The sequence below is a fragment of the Lytechinus variegatus genome, chromosome 2 (assembly GCF_018143015.1).
Source record: "Lytechinus variegatus isolate NC3 chromosome 2, Lvar_3.0, whole genome shotgun sequence".
Taxonomy (NCBI): Eukaryota; Metazoa; Echinodermata; class Echinoidea; order Temnopleuroida; family Toxopneustidae; genus Lytechinus; species Lytechinus variegatus.
The window spans coordinates 26,324,681-26,341,891 of record NC_054741.1 but is presented as its reverse complement, the minus strand read 5'-3'; the positions used below and the strand labels follow the sequence as shown (position 1 = coordinate 26,341,891).

The 17,211-nt window shown below is 35.7% G+C and overlaps 1 protein-coding gene across 2 annotated transcripts; it reads right to left on the bottom strand.

Moving 5' to 3' along the window:
* Positions 1-8,267: 8,267 nt before the first annotated feature.
* LOC121407700 (arylsulfatase A-like) lies at positions 8,268-16,837 on the bottom strand. Of its 2 annotated transcripts, XM_041598889.1 has the most exons (6): positions 16,551-16,837; positions 15,971-16,233; positions 15,427-15,718; positions 12,328-12,951; positions 10,026-10,278; positions 8,268-8,866 (listed from the first exon to the last, which is right to left on the bottom strand). In XM_041598889.1, the coding sequence occupies exons 3-6, from the start codon at positions 15,660-15,662 to the stop codon at positions 8,396-8,398; spliced, it is 1,584 nt and encodes a 527-aa protein (XP_041454823.1). In that variant the 5' UTR covers positions 15,663-15,718; positions 15,971-16,233; positions 16,551-16,837; the 3' UTR covers positions 8,268-8,395. The 2 variants fall into 2 exon arrangements, with proteins under 2 accessions (XP_041454823.1, XP_041454822.1); XM_041598888.1 differs by lacking the exon at positions 15,971-16,233.
* Positions 16,838-17,211: the final 374 nt, after the last annotated feature.

Below are 17,211 nucleotides of genomic sequence, written 5' to 3'. Positions count from 1 at the left end.
TTTACTTTTTCACATGTGATGTAAATGAAATTGTAAACAAACTAGCCCAAGTCATCACACGTGAGTGCCGCATTCATGTTTTGCGTACTACACATACTATACTTATACATTTACATAGAGTAGACACGCCCAAAATGAGTTTCACAGACATAATTAGTCAGCTATTCTCTATCATTAAACATCAACCTTTGAATAGCTTACATTTGGCTTGGCCTGAAAGCAGAAATAATGAGGACAACAAATTAGTTTTTTTCCAAGAAGAAAGTGTAAACAAAGGGAAAAATACAATGCCAACTATTGACTGGCAACAAAATCTACGCTTCAGACGTCACCTAAAGTTGACCTGTAAATTATAAGTAAATTTTATATTATTGTTTTATTAGAAAAAAATTGCATCTTGGTGCACTCTACAGCATCTTAAAATGATATAAATTTATTGGTCAATATTCTTGTAATATATCATCATTTTTATTAGGCCTCTAATTTGATTCCCAGTATAAACATTGCCCTCAGTTCTCCTCCATATGTGAAAGATAAGTGTGGCAAAGTTCTAACGCTCAGCGCAGCTATAGCAAAATGTCTCCACTGCAAAATTGTGGAAATCAAGGCACACAGGTTCACTCTGATCAAGCGTATGGTGTACTCTGCACAAGTGGGACAGGCAAGCACGTGTCACTGGTACATCGGCCTCGCATCATGCAGTTGTCAAGTTCCAAATATTCTGCTGTACAGCAATGAAATCAAATTAAATGATTATCAGTGTGCTGAAGTTTATTCTTATAAGAAATATATACCATGTAAGAAATACAGGTGTACATACCTTAACAGAAATATATATGTACATTGGTAAAGTGGTCACTGCTGTGGGTCATCAGATATAGTCAGAAGACAAATTGCAAATTATGCTGCTTTCGCCAAAGATATCGATTCATTTACTCGTCTGTAAGTTTTTGGTCCTTTAATCAAATGGGTAGTAACAACTTTGTTAACTGTTATTTGATATAAATTATGCCTCCACCATTGTAAGATCTGAAATATATTACACTTGTGAAATGATCTAAGACAATTGTCACTCCTATACACATGAATCAAGGTCAATTCTGATTTTCCATTTGATCTGCAGGATATTGTGACATTGAGTGATAACCTTCAAGGTCTTTGACCTTCTGTCCAAAAAAAATATATTGAATTATATAGCAAATCTTTTAAATGCCCTTACTCTTTTTTATGTCAGGTTTTGTGATAATATTCAGTATTATATTCCCTTTTTTATTATGAATGCCCTTACATTTTATAAATTCATTAAAAGCTAAATATTCAGAAATTTGCCTGATTTGGACTTATTAGTGTGAATTAGTATAAATTCACCATTATTCTGAGTTTGAAATTTAGAGATTTAGAAATTAAGATTAAAGCTTTCTTCATATTTTAATATGAGTGCCATGACAACTCATAACTTAGAAATGTATGTAACTTTCATGTCTTATTATTATAGCAACCTTCATATTCTTAAAGCATTGTAAAACATGGTTTACATATTTAGAGGTGTAGGCAACACCCCTAATCTTCCACGTGGTGAAATTTTTACCAAGAAAACCATGTTCCTTTTTACAAATCTTGGCCATAATATTTTTCATGACTGAACAATCCTTTTACATTAATGTATTCCCCTTTGTAAAACATTTTGTTGATGATGCAAATGTACATTCATATTGATTCAGAAGAGGTCTTGTTAACAGAAAACTATTCATGTTTCACCAACTGCTATTATCTTTATATCATGAGGTGAAACCATTGTTGTAGAAGGCAAACCCCGATTACGAACCATGGAAAACCTCAATCAACCCGAGCCAGTTATTAAGTATATAAACATGTGTTTCTTGACCTCGATGGATCGGAAAAAACTAAACGGCAATTACATACGCAGCGTGACGATTCCATCAAACTCTGCGGCCCAACATCGCATGCAGTACTTTTTATTCTCTTTAACAATTTCCTTTTTTTCGGGGATGATTTTCTTCATTCGAAATTGAAAACAAATTAACATTGAATTTCAAAATACAATATGCCTTTGAAAACTTGATTAAATATCAAAGACAATAATTTAATTCCAAAAGGCTTGCTACACGCAGAGGTGCTCTTACATAATATCACAGCTGCTGTTTATGGTCTAACCCTCGGGCTTGCACCCGCAGAGCAGAAACGTTACATAAGAGGGATTATCGGGCTATTCAGGGTTGATGGTGCTTGGGAATGAATTATCTTGGTTCCTCCAACGAGGAAATTGTTATCGGGGTAAAGGACCGTAGCAAAGCCATGAGCTGGTGTGGTGAATTTCGCGATGAGGGATAAATGTAATATTTGTAGTTTTCTTGAATATTCATTATAAGAATTTGTGCTTGGCCTTTAACATGATTCAGACTTGTACCTCAAGACCTAATTTATTACAGTAGTTTTACAGAGTTTAGCAAATGTCTTCACTTTATTTCCTGCCAATATGTCACAGATTTCTTGTTGAATTTGATGACGAGTATTTCATGTAGTAAATATAGCACAATGGTCTTTGATTTGTATAAGGATTGTAGGACTTGGGAGTCTATGTACTAGATAACGTTGATGATATGGTGAGGATAAATTGTAGTTATGATAATGAAGATGGCAGTATTTCAAAGCTCTAACATAATTGATACATATTACTACCTGATACTTTATAATTTTTTTTTAATGAAGATGATTCTCAGGTTTTCCTCAGGAGATATGAGATTTTATTCAGTCAATTCACAGGCATTTAGAGCTATTCAGCCAATACTATCAACCACAACAATGCATGTGAACAAACAAATATCAACTGGAACTGCACATGATATATGAACATAAATAATCACCTGTGTAGAGTAAATGTACTTGAATATCATATTTATATTATTGTGAATGTCGTATGTGTATACTATTGAAATAAAAACAATATACGTTTATTTCTCAAAGATGTTACACTCAGTGAAAATGAGTTGCAGGTATATTTGGCTAGAATTAGATTTAGACTGAATTATGGTTTTATTCTTTTTGAAATTCATATTGCAGCCTAAGAGTGAGTTAATTTTAAGTGGCAGCCCAGGGCCCTATCTTACAAAGAGCTATGATTGATCCAATCAACCTCAACTGTATAGAAATCCATCAATGTCATAATTTTATTCTACAGGAACCATGCACAACGTCCTTTGTAAACGAAGAGAAGCACACAAAATTTTCAAGAAAACAATGAATGTAAGAATATTCAGCATATCTAGAAAATGATTTAAAGAAAACATGCAATTTTAGATGTTGTCATTGCTGGCTTTCCATAGTTGTGGTTGATCAGATCAATCGTAACACGGGCCCAAATCTTTTATTCACTAAGGTGGTTTTATATAATATAATATAATATGGTTTATGCATATCTTTTTTTTTTTAAACATGCTTTGTGTTTTCAGCTGAATTCTTATGAGGAAGGTGCATAAGGGTGCTAAATTCATGCTTTGTTGATACAGCTTGAGTCCACTCTTTATGTACATGTAAATACATGTAATGTATGAAAAAAAATCATTAAAAACTTAAGGGATATTAACTTTCAAACCATAGAAATCATGAATTTAGCCCCCTGTGACAAAAGTATGAATATATTATTGGACCTTTTCCCCTTGGGTCAAAATTTTGAGGGAATATCATGTCAATGTCAAATCAAACGATATGTTTGCCAGGTTTTTTCTTCTTTTTTTGTATCAAGAAGTACAGGTAGATGAATCTTTATGTACTGCAGTACTCGTGAATAACTACTACACAACCTATAAATATGATATTGGTAATCCAAAGTTTTTTAAGACATTCATAATTTCCTACTTGTAGACACCAGAAAATACTGGGGGTTTTTTCAGTTAGGTTCACACACATTGTTAATAATTTTCAAATAATGAGTGAGATCCTGGGACTTTTCATATGACTTTACCTACAAAAGAAAAATGTAGAGCTACATGGGATATTTTTTTCTCTGCTCAGGTTGTTCAAAGAGTGTGAATGTATATTTTGAAAACTATTTTTTGTTTCTTTTGGGAGAGTCCAGCTTGGAAAAACATGACTTTATCAACGTAATATGTAAGTCTATGATTATAAATACTCTAATAACAACTTTTAAAAAAATCAGGAAACACTCATTGCATCTCACTTACTCCAGTAGTTTCATAGCCATGCAAACTTTTACACAAGCTGTTATTTGTAGTATTTTTATCTGGATAGGATCCAGATTGTAAGCCTGTGCCATAGCTATTGTCAGTCTACTTGTCATCAGATTTCATTGGTTGTCTGTAACGATGTTTTTTTTTTTTATTCTATAGAGTAGATTGCAATACTGAATGATATGATGTGCTGCTTGGATGGATACTTTATAATTATATATAAGCATGTATGAAAACTGCTCTCTAAATCGTTATCTAAGAGGGACAGAGACCTAAACAGATTTCACACCTAGAAGTTGTGACAAGGGCATGCTGACATACTGTACATGTAGCCAACTGTGTTCTCCCTTAATCCCATTGCTTGGTATCGAATATTTCATTCATTCTTATTATCAAGAATTGCATTATGTTAGCAGCACAAAATATCAAGGCCTATTCTGAAGTCGGGTTTAACAGTTGTGGTTTAAGTATGGATAGCCAATTGTTACATAAATCACTAACGGTAGAAATATGTTTCAGCTCATTTGGCTCTCATCAAATCATTCATAATTGTCTTCACCATCGATGAAGCAGAAAAAAACAGTAAACATAAGAAACATACAACTTAATAAAAGTTTGACACTTTTGGCTTCCCATAATTTTAGCACAGAGTCAGACCATGGTCCAAGTTAAACCTGACTTCAGAATACTATGATGAATCATTTGTGTTGTCAAGAAAAGGATGTTCTTGATAACAAGAAATGGGGAATGGGATTAAGAAAACATATAGGGCTGCCAAGTATTAAGAAAGAGTTGTATTTTTTTATGATTTTCATGCCAAAATTTGAATTATGCTTTTGAGGTACATGTACATTGCGCAGTTGTAAGATTTATTTGCCTGACTAGGCAAGCCAGTACTTCACAAAGTAATGTACATGTAGCACCCTAGATGAATATACCCGACAACCATCATGTACGGTTGGCAAACTGGTGGCACAACAATTGCTCCGGGCTTTAATACGTCTAAGATATAGGGTTAGAGTTGCAATAGGGTTTTATGTTAGGTTTAGCCTTAGGTGTGGGTTGATTAGTGTTACATCCAGGGTTGAAGTTGGTCATTCCATTAGTTTGTGGAGTTTACAGAGGAACAATTGTCGCTGGAACAATCGTCATGGAACCAGCAAATTTGGCTTTTATGAGCTTTGTGAATGTATACCTCTTCTAAGATATTTATAGTGCTGCATAGCACGTATCAAATTATGTCTTTTATCTAAAAATTATGACTTTTGAGCTGCTGGATTACTACTTTTTACTTTAAAAGATTGGGAGCTCTGTTAACATATGTCGGCTAACACATTCGGAGGGGGGGTAATTAACTATGATTTCAGTGTGACTTGTTTTGTGTTGACGCGCACATATTTCACGTGCAATCTTATTTTCATACTGAGTAGCGCTCGTCCTCTGAACACATTTTGACCAATGCAGTGATGCCTTTTATTCGGCATTCAACTTAAATGCGTCTCTTAAGTCATTCTTAACTCCTTTCACAAAGATTTAAGTTTGACTTTGAGTCGCATTTAAATACCAAGTTGCATACGGTATGAAAGGCTTGACCGCATTGGTCAGATCGTGGCATTGAGGACGCGCACTACTGCGTATCTATCAATGAGATCTCGTGTATGTACGCGTCGGGTTTTAAGTGCGACTTAAACACCCCTATGCTGTTGCTAGGCTATGTAAATAATATTTTTTCCTTTGTTTTATCTCAAGATCATTTGCAATCAAGTGCTATATGTTCACTTACCTTTAATCTCACACAATATCAAGTAGAGAAACTTTTAATTGATGCATGTAGAAACTGTAATAGACTTTTTATATGTAATAAACTATTTTTGCTATTGGATGTGATCAGATTTTGGCATTAAAAAATGCATTGTATAAAAACTATATATGCAGTTGTTGAATTTGCAATATCTGTTTCATTTATTAAATCAGATATATTGTACATCTCCAGTTCTCAACTGTTCCAATAAAAGCAATACTCATATTACACATTACATCAATGATATACTAGTATACACCCATAAACAAAGTATAAATATCTTTAAGGTTATTATACATACCGGTAAACAGTATTACTGTTTGAATTTCCATAGAATTTTACTTAGAATCTGTTCTTAAGTTATGCACAACTTTACACATGACTGGTCACCTTTTCATGGGCAAAATAATATGTCCGTAAATTCTTTGTGAACAGGCAGGGGGAATTTTCTAGAACCATATTCAAATTTTTACAAATATAAATTTGTGTTCAAGTGGGTGTTTCATAAAGAGCTGTTCGTAAGGTTACACACGACTTTATGAATGACTGGAACATAATCCTAGGTGCAAAGTCGGCTACATAGGGATATAACATTTAACCAAGAAAGGGCACCAGTCGTGAGTAAAGTCACTCGTAACTTAAGAACAGCTTTACAAAACACCCACCAGAGGCTTTCAAACAAACCGTTTGGTATTCACCTTTAGCTATTTATGGAAATCAAATATGATTGATAATGTGATTTGGAACTAGGAAAATGGCTCAATAACACAAGGTTTGCAATCAATCGCCAAATGGTAGAAGCCAATGAACATCCTTAATGCATGAGTTATTTGTTCAAAACCAGGGCCCCATTTAATAAAAAGTTGCTATGACGATAGCAACTCTTGCTGGAATATCAACTTTTTGTTGGAAGAGCAAATCAAAAAGCCTTATTTTCACTGCTATGGTATTTAAAAAAATAATGTTTGCTTGTCAAATTTTATGTAGACGAAATGACCTTCAATTTTGGGTGTTTGGTGGAAACTTAATTTTCTTTTGCTTGTCTAATTTTCCACAGGAAAATGTGCCCCCCCCCCCCCTTTGGATAACGCCTGTCAGGAATATACTTCCATATTTTCCTATATTTGCAACCAATCGCAAATCTTTATGTTACATGAAGTCCTGCAAAATTTACAGGAAATTGACATGAAACATCAATCATCCAGGTAAATTGCACTGACTCATGCAGACCCAACGGAAGGTCAAGTTCTTAGATTCAAATTGACACATGGAATGATTACAGCATTGCCAAATATGAAAGACTCTTAAGCAGATTATATATAAATAAGAAATTCGATAACATTTGACACCCAGATTTTACCTCCTACATTATTAAAAAGTAAAGACAAAATATTGATTTAAAAAAATTCCCTTATATAAATTAAAAATGGTTAGTAATTCATAAGACTTGAAGTGAATTCAAAGATGCATAATTCCTCTCATGTAATATATTTTTATCATGATCTATACAAAAAAAAACATTTGAATGTATATCATTACTTTACGCATGGGCAAGTGTTTGCATGTGACATCATAAAAATAGAACTTGCAATATTCTTAAATCTGTGAATTCTTAATTTTTATCAAAACTTCAAAATTATACCTTTCATATATTTCTGCTTTTATAAAAAAATCATGTTCATGTCAAAGTAGACTACCCATTTGCATAAACTAGCTATATTGAGTTTTTAGGAAGAAAGTTGGCACATTTTTATAAACATTGACTTGTGCTGTGCCTACAGTCAATATCAGTTTGTTCCTATGGAAACACAGTCTGGATTGGGTAGTCAATAAGCATGTGATGTGCTTAAGAGAGAATCAGATCTCTGAACATGGGGTTCCTAATACCCCTTTCATAAACCCAATTATGCGGCTAATAGCAGCATAATTTGGTCGTAAAATTGAAGGAGGACAAGAGTTATCCGCATTATTTTGATGCTGCTATTATCCGCATAATAGCAGCATCGAGACAAGATTTGGAGTTTATGAACGCATTTCCAAATAATGCGGATAATTGCCATGGTGCGGTCACAATGTCACCCTTTTCCAACACAACCGCATTGGAGGGGGCGTGTCCAGTTGTCATGACGATTATCCGCCCTTTTTCAGGACGGGCACTCATAAAAATAATGCGGCTTATTTTCGGAGTTTGTGAACGCAATTTTTATTGAATTATCCGCATTACTCTTAGGCGGCTAATAGGAGGATGGGTTTATGAAAAGGGTATAAAGCTTCGATACTCTGAATGGGATTCTACACCTTGGTCCTTATGACATGTGAGTAGATTATATAAAATATTCAGTTGGGACACCCAAGCCAGATTATCAGTCACAGAAATAGTGTGAAATCAGTCCATGGTCCATCTTAATTTGGCATCATCTCTATTGCCATGGGTTGATAATAAGAGCGATGATGACCATGAACGCTGATGACATTGGCAACAATCTGGGAATGGAATACAGTCCTTCTTACAACACGGTTCCACATCTTGACTTGGCGTCTTATTTACCTGGGAATCGCCCCAGATCATTGTACCCTCAAACTGTGTTTTGATCTCATTAATCTTGACCAGAATGTCACGATACTCCCTTGGAGGAAGGCTGTATTTCTCACCAGGGTCAACGTTAAGGTCGTAGAGCAGTGGGGGACTATGTCTCGTAGGGTACCGTGAGGGCCGACAATCCTTGTCATGGTTGTTATTTGACTGGGGAGCACCCTGGGTGTAGTAGTGTGCCTTGTATTGATTGTATCGGACAGCGTAGATTCCAATCTTCTGAAAGGGGTAAAAGTAGTAGTAGAAGAATGTATCCCTTGTACCCTGTGAATACAAAACGATTAGTTTAAAGGTAAATGCCAGTTGTAACGATATCAAAATGAGTTTGTACAGAATCCACTGAAATGACCACCAAAGTGTCTGTTTGTATAAATGAAAAATATGTGCTGAAGGATTCCTGAAGAAATTGTGTAAATGCTATGAAATTAGCAAATAAGCACAGGATTCGGGTCAAGCGTGGGGCCAACATTCAAAGCAATAATAATACACTGTCCCATGTGCACTTATCTGTGTTGGTGATCTTCAGTGTGAACATTTTTCAAGATTTCACAAAGTTCAGTTTATGTAACTGTACCAGATCTAGATCCTTGATGATATACTGACAATTAAGCCTGGTTTTACAGACTGCCTCAGGAAATCAGTGTTTACTGCAACTACTGCAACTTCTCTTTAAGCATGCTACAAAATATATAGCATATGAATCACAGGTAATAAACTTATTAAAATTTTCACACAAGCATAATTTGGAACATATTTCTCAATATACTCTACAAAAACTGAAGATTATTGCAACATGGCATAGACATAGATCAGGTTTCATGAAGACTGGTTATAATAACAAATTAATGCACAACTTCTGTAACAAAGTTATTATCAGCCAATCAGAATGATTGATAATGCAACTTTCTCATCATAAGGAGTTCATGGTCGGTGATAACAAAGAACAAGTGGGATGCCTCTGGCAGCCACGCCTGCATTTTGCAGTTCAACATAGCAGCAACAGAAGGTGTATAATAATTCACAAAAAACACCATACATGACCTTTGAATTTGTCAATTATGTGTGGACTGACACTCGTGTGGAATGATCAATGAAATTTGATTACCAAGTTTAATGAACTAGGTCTATATATTTCTAAATTATAATGATAATTGACAAACTTAACCTTGGTTAACTTAAAGTTAACATGTCGATACCTAAAACGTGGTCAAAGTTCACTGACCCTAAATGTCCAAATTTAATGAAATAGGTCCATACAGTTTCTAAATTATGATGACATTTCAAAAACTCAACCTTGGTTAAGACTTCAATGTTGCTGACGTCGCCGTCAAAAATGTGCCTATAGTCTTGCTCTGCTATGTACATGAGAAAAAAATGGGTATTTCAAATTATGCAAAAGGAATTGGCTTTGAGGATGAATCACCTTCTTGCCCTCAAAGAGAATAGGTGCCATGTCTACTCCATCTAGAGTTACTGAAGGCAGATCTGCACCAACAAGATTGGCAATGGTAGGTAGAAAGTCCAAATTGCTAGCCAGTGCAGTAGTGCGACCTGGAGCGATGTGTTGGGGCCAGTAAGCGATAGCTGGTACCCTCTGTCCACCCTCGTACGTGGTGCCCTTCCCGCACTTGAGGAGTCCAGCATCCCCGCCTCTCTTCTCACTTTGCAAGCTGGGTCTGTAATAAAGTGCACGTATCAATGATAATTGAATTTGAATTCTAGTGGTGTTTATTTCTGTTTTAAAGTGGGTTAGAAGCAAAGAATGTAGTTGAAATTTATGACAAGTGGAATGCCTCTGGCCGTCTCACCTGCATCGTGCGATTCAACATAGCAGCATTGCTGACTTTGAAAACTAATACATGTAACTCGCACAAGATGTTCAGTGATACTTGGTTATTCTTATTTCCACGTTTAATGAACTAGACCAATACACTTACAGAGATAGTATGGTAATTCAACAAATACCCCCAATGCGGCCAAAGTTCATTGATCTCACATGACCTTTGACCTTGATCATGTGACCTGAAACTTGCACAGGATATTCAGTGATACTTGATTACTCTTATGTCCAAGTTTCAAAAGTCATATCAATAAACTTGCAAAGTTATGATGGTAATTCAACAGATACCCCCATTATGGCCAAAGTTCATTGACCTTTGACCTTGGTCATGTGACCTAATATGCGCACAGGATGTTCAGTGATACTTGATTACACTTATGTCCAAGTTTTATGAACTAGACCAACATACCTTCACAGTTATGATGGTAATTCAACAAATACCCCCAATTCGGCCAAAGTTCATTGACCCTAAATGACCTTTGACCTTGATCATGTGACCTGAAACTTGCACAGGATGTTCAGTGATACTTGATTACTATTATGTCTAAGTTTCATGAATCAGATCCAAAAACTTTTCAAGTTTTGATTGTAATTCAACAGATACCCCCAAAATCGGCCAAAGTTCAATGACCCTAAATGACCTTCGACCTTGGTCATGTGACATTACATTCATGCAGGACGTTTGGTGATACATGATTGACCTTGGGCCCGTTGCATAAAACTTTTTACCTGAGAAAACTGTGGTTAAAAGTGAAAACTATGGTTAGTCTGATTTCTGCCATTGACTTAAACACAGGGCAAAAAATCAGGTAAAAACAACCTGAGTTTTCTCAGGTAAAAAGATTTATGCGACGGGCCCCTTATGTGCAAGTTTAATGAACTAGGTCCATATATTTTCTAAGTTATGATGACATTTCAAAAACTTAACCTCAGGTTAAGATTTTGATGTTGATTCCCCCAACATGGTCTAAGTTCATTGACCCTAAATGACCTTTGACCTTGGTCATGCGACATGAAACTCTAATAGGATGTTCAGGAATACTTGATTAACCTTATGGCCAAGTTTCATGAACTAGGCCCATATATATATATACTTTCTAAGTTATGATGTCATTTCAAAAACTTAACCTCAGGTTAAGATTTGATGTTGATGCCGCCGTCGGAAAAGCGGCACCTATAGTCTCACTCTGCTATGCAGGTGAGACAAAAATGCAGCAGAACTATAGTTCAATTGATTTGATTTTGATATTATAAATGGATATATGCTCAAAGCAATCCTTAAACTCCCATTCATCTATGTCGCTGACCTCTAGTATGTCTCTAAATGACCAATGGCAACACCATGGTCCCTGCTGGGATGTATGCAATGTACCAGTATGGCCCAAGTAATTCACACCATCAAATGGATGAATCCTGCAGAGCAATGTCATTTTAATAGTCCTACAAGGTTGTATTTTTAGGTTATTAGCTGCTATACACAGTAACTGTCAAAGCCTTTGAATCTCTGAGTTTATTTCTTTATTTCAATTGGTCTACAGATCTGCATGAAATCACACAGGTGACCAACAGCAGCAGCAGTAGACCGGTTGGCTTGACTAAGCCCTAAAATTACTATAAATCAAATTCAACATGAAGGGCCATAGCTACTACTTGGCTTTCAATGGATGTGGGATGTTTCATTTCTTTATCTTTTTCTATGAAAACATTTTGTTTGATGTCCTAAAAAAGAAATGATCAAAACCATTGAAACTGCAAATTCTATGGATTATTAATAAAGTGTCTGTACATCTTTCATTGATAATTGAAATTAAATAGAAATTCAGCAAACTGGCTGATTGCCAATATCCCATTCCATGTATCTAGTTCTCCACTTCATACTACATACCCATTATCAGATGTAAAGAGGACAAGAGTGTTATCAAGGACTCCACTCAACTTGAGTTGTTCCATCACTTGACCAACACACCAATCCAGCTCTGCAAGTGAGTCTCCATAAGTTCCTCTGGCCGTTGCATTGCGGAACTTCTTACTTGCAAACTGTGGAGTGTGAGTATGCTGGAATGCATAGTACAGGAAAAATGGAGTGCCTGCTCGGGCGTTTCTCTTGATGACCGTTTTAGCTTGTTGGACATACTTTGCATCCAAGGTTGTCAGATCGACAGGTTGCTCCAGAATGTCAGAGTTTAGGAACAAAGGACAGTAGGTGAAGTTTAAGTCACAGGTGCTCCAACATGGATCATTTGGGTAGAAGCAGTTGTAGCAAGGGCACATGTCATGTGAGTAAGGCACTCCAAGATATTCATCAAAACCTTGGTTGGTTGGTAGATAAATACCATTCTCCCCAACACCTAGATGCCACTTTCCGATCATGGATGTGCTGTAGCCTTTGGTCTTGACGATCTCAGCGATGGTTGTTTCATCATGGGGTAGGCCACCAGTACTGACTGGGTATAGAACTCCAGGGTAGATTCCTGAACGTACTGCATAACGACCAGTCAACAAAGCTGCCCTGAAATACATAAAGAAATGGTTAGGATTGAACGAAATCAGCTCATAGTGTAGTGTGAGTCATAACCATAATATCAGATCTTTGAGCAGTGTCAATTTTTAATCATCCAATGTTACAAACCAAATAAAGAGCGGTCCAAAAAATCAATATTGTTGCATACTGTCAAAGGTCAATGGTCAAAGCGATTTTGCATGTAAAATGACGAGCAATGTCTGTGGATTTCAAGGCATGCTGACAAGCTTTCTATCTTGAAACAGTTGTTATACTCATCTTGTGACTTAATTGCTTTTTAGCCTAAGGGATTAATACAAAAGAGACAGCAGTTGTAAATGCTTTCCCAGTCTGCTCTCCCTTTGAAATTCAGGAATTCCAAGTTTGCTCTAGATGTCTGATTCATCAATATATTTGGACCATCCTTTCTTGGGAGGCACAGCATTATTGCCCAAATAGGGTTGTATTGTCCCCAGTCTTATGGGGGGGGGGTGTTGCAAGAAAATATTTGCAATCAATTGCAATTAAATTTCAGATGCAAATTTACAAGTGATAGATCAATTTTAACTAAAGCAAATAAATTTGTACTCGTTGATGCAAGAAGCATCAATCAATTTCAAATTTGCAATTAAATGTACATGTATGATTTTCAATTAATTTTACAACGTAAAATTTACTTACAACATCCCATTAGCCTAGAGGTGATAAACACTTTCTCAGGTCAATAAATAGTGTGCCTCACTCAAGGCTGTATAGTCCATGGTTATTTCAAACATTTCTGAGGCACTAGACAATTAAGAGCCAAGAATTTGTTGTAACCTCATCCATAATGTTACATGGTTTGTTCATAGAATACAAACTACATATTGCTCCATACTCCACTCTTTCAATCACTTTAAAGGGCATGTCAACCCCAAACAAAAAGTCGATTTGAATGAAAGTAGAAAAACCAAACAAACATAATCCTGAATGCTTCATTAAAATCAAATGTGAAATAAGCAATGTAGGGGTATTTTGAAGTTATACTTAAATTTCACAAGACAGCACAATTAATTGGTTGGTATGTAAATGACAGAACTACTGATGTCCCCATTACCATTTCTTTTTTATTTTATTAATGAAATATGAAATACCCATTCTGTGATTCCTCCTTGAATGTATGGGAAGGGCAGTTGTTGCAACCTATTGTGATTCAATGGAGATGCCTCTATTGTCAATATGTAAAAAATCTACATTATATATGAATGCATGGTATCACCAACTTTGCAGACCCACACTGTGAATATAACAGTTTTGTGAAAATAGGGGAAACTGCAAAATTTCATAACTTTAATATTTTCATCCAATTTTATGAAAGTTTCAGCTTTATATTTGATTGGGTTTTTTCCTCCATTAATGCACTTTTTGCGGGGATGGGCTTATCCTTTAATCAATACTTTCAATATTCAATATCCAAGTCCTTTGGAATCGCATAGAGACATTATTCATAATTATGATATGCGCTATACAAGAACTGTGTATTATTATTTCATGTTCTCAATTTTTGTTACATTTTTCTTTTGTGAAAACTCAGTTATATCATTCCAATTTAACAATGTCAAAAGAATTTTACCTGCACCATATACAGTGGTATATACCATAGTGTACAGATCTCTGAAGTCAGTGGAGTATGGAAAACAAAGGAAGATTTTCAGGGATAATCCAAGATTAGTAAAATCCTTTTTTTTTTAGAAAAGAAAATTAACCTTTCCATTCCACTGTGCATCCTTAGGAATGATATCATAGAGCATTACAAAACTGTTTCAAGGAGAGGCAAACTATGTACATGTACATGTAAGTTACATCTTTTTTGCTTTCATTTTACACAAAAGGCCACATGCATTCATTTGCGTGGACTGACACTCGTGCCTCCAGGGCATGCATTTAGATTCATCATTTTACCTCTAGTGGGTAAAAAAAATATTTAGATAACATTGGCACTGAATTTAATTCAAAACACTCATTTGCCTTTGGGCAAGCATCATGCTTTATGCTGATGCTGGAAAATTCAATTTAATTCAATTCAATTATAATAGGAAACAGATCCATGCCGGCAATCCACAGAAATTCAGAAGATTCAATCAATTTTACACAACAAATCCAGACCATACTTTTGCCAATATCTTTTATAAAGCATATAATGTACAGGTATATATATTCATGTTATAGTGGCATTGCATGCTTAGCCCCCCCCCCCACTTCTTTCCAAACCCCAAACTGTCCACAAAAACATTATCATGGTCAACGCCCCCCCCCCCCTCCCCTCCCTATATTCACACCATTCCACATCCCCTGAAATTTTCAGACTTTAGATCCATAGGCACACATTTTTGCACATCTACCAGTCAGAAATACACCTTCAACATTTTAATGACAATTTATAAAGGTAAAGGTGTAAAGATATTTTCAGTATACCAGCCCTGGATAAAAACATAAATGAAGTACCTGGAAGGGCTACAGACAGGAGCACCTGCATAGAATTGGGTAAAGACAAGCCCTCCTTCTGCTAGTCTGTTGAGGTTTGGAGTTGACGACGTCGGATGACCGTAGACTTCTAGGTCTCCATATCCAAGGTCATCAGCAAAGAGAATGACTATGTTGGGCAGAGATGCCTTGTCCACCCCATGACAAGCCACAAAGGTGCAGAGAAAAACTGATATTTCTAACAATAGAGAATTCATCCTTTAGATAGTCCATTCATATAGTCTGTACTTGCTCTAGCTGTTCAGGTCATTTCCTGAAGGAAAATGAAAACAATAATATGAGAGCAAAAGAGTTGGAATTTGGACTTCTGACGATTCCAAACTGATAGATTATGACGATTCCAAAATGATAGAGCAGTAGTTTAGATCGTCCACCAAAAAAACAATCAAGAGTTCAGAACAATTTGAAATGAGGCAGATTCTAAACTTGACGTGAAATGAAACTTTGTGTTACAGAAAACTTTTATCAGTTGGGGAGGATCAAATATACTTAAGCTTCTACCAACCTGAAAATATGTAAAAGATTTCATTCAATCTTGTGTACAATGCTGTCCGAGGTCGGTGTCTCTTAATCATTGGACCAAAGAAGGGAGACAATAGATATATCCAGAGTATAAGTCTTGGGTTAAATCTTTGTATCCAGTGACCCACAGAACTCAAAGAATCCTCAGGAGTGTATGAAAGCTGATCAAAAATATTGCTATGGTTGAATGAAGCTAATACAATGACTTTGTGTTGATGATCACACAGCCATAACAGAAAGGCGCATCTGGTTTAAGCGATTAAAAAAAAAACAGGAGGAAAATTATTTACAATTGACACTTATGTAGTATATTTCTGGCTTGCACCCAGTATGAAGAAGATTGCATATTGGATCTGAAAAAAATAAGAATATGCAATCTAATTTATAGGGTGAAAGTCAGAAGTCTTTATATTAACTTTCTTTGTGTTAATCATCAAACAACCATTCGCACTCGTATGGGAGGTGAATCATAATGTGATCCTCCATATAATCAACCGAAAGTTATAGTCAGTGTTGTTTTTAACTTTCCTTTTTTTAATAGGATAAAAAGTACAGATTCTTACCTTCAAATGTCTTGAAGAAGAAAAATGCCATGAATTAACACCAAGGATGTAGGGACAGACAACCAAGGAATACTTTCCAGACAAGATGCATTCAAAAAGGACTCATTCCCAAAGAATATTGATCAACAGGTACAATTGTGTACAAGAAGATGAAAGAGAGTGCACATTTAAGTCAATAATCTCCTTGCTAGCAGCAAAAGTAAATGGTTTTTATCTGAGCTCACTTTATGTTTTGGGTAACAAAAGGTGAGACCATGCAAGCATGCCTTCTCCTAATCACAAAGGGAGGAATGGAAATTGATAGAGGGGAGGATCATATAAGAATTCTTGGATGATCTCACGCATGAATGTTATGCAATGCAAACAATTTGAGTCCATTTCGGTCACAGCAAACATCTTTTTTTCATTAATTTCCAAACATTTTTCTGTCCTTAGCATTCATCTAGAGCCGTATCCCAAGCATTTCAGGAGCTGTTACAGCTAGTTCAGAAAAAAAAAGTACATAGTTTCTGCACTATGTAAGTCACTATACAGTGCGTATCAAAAAAAAGTTTACACTTAGAAAAAATCCTGTAAAATTATACATTTGCAATATCCTGAAGATTGTTTAGCACATTTTAACATTGGTACAGATACATTTAAGCAAATGACGATTTAACTG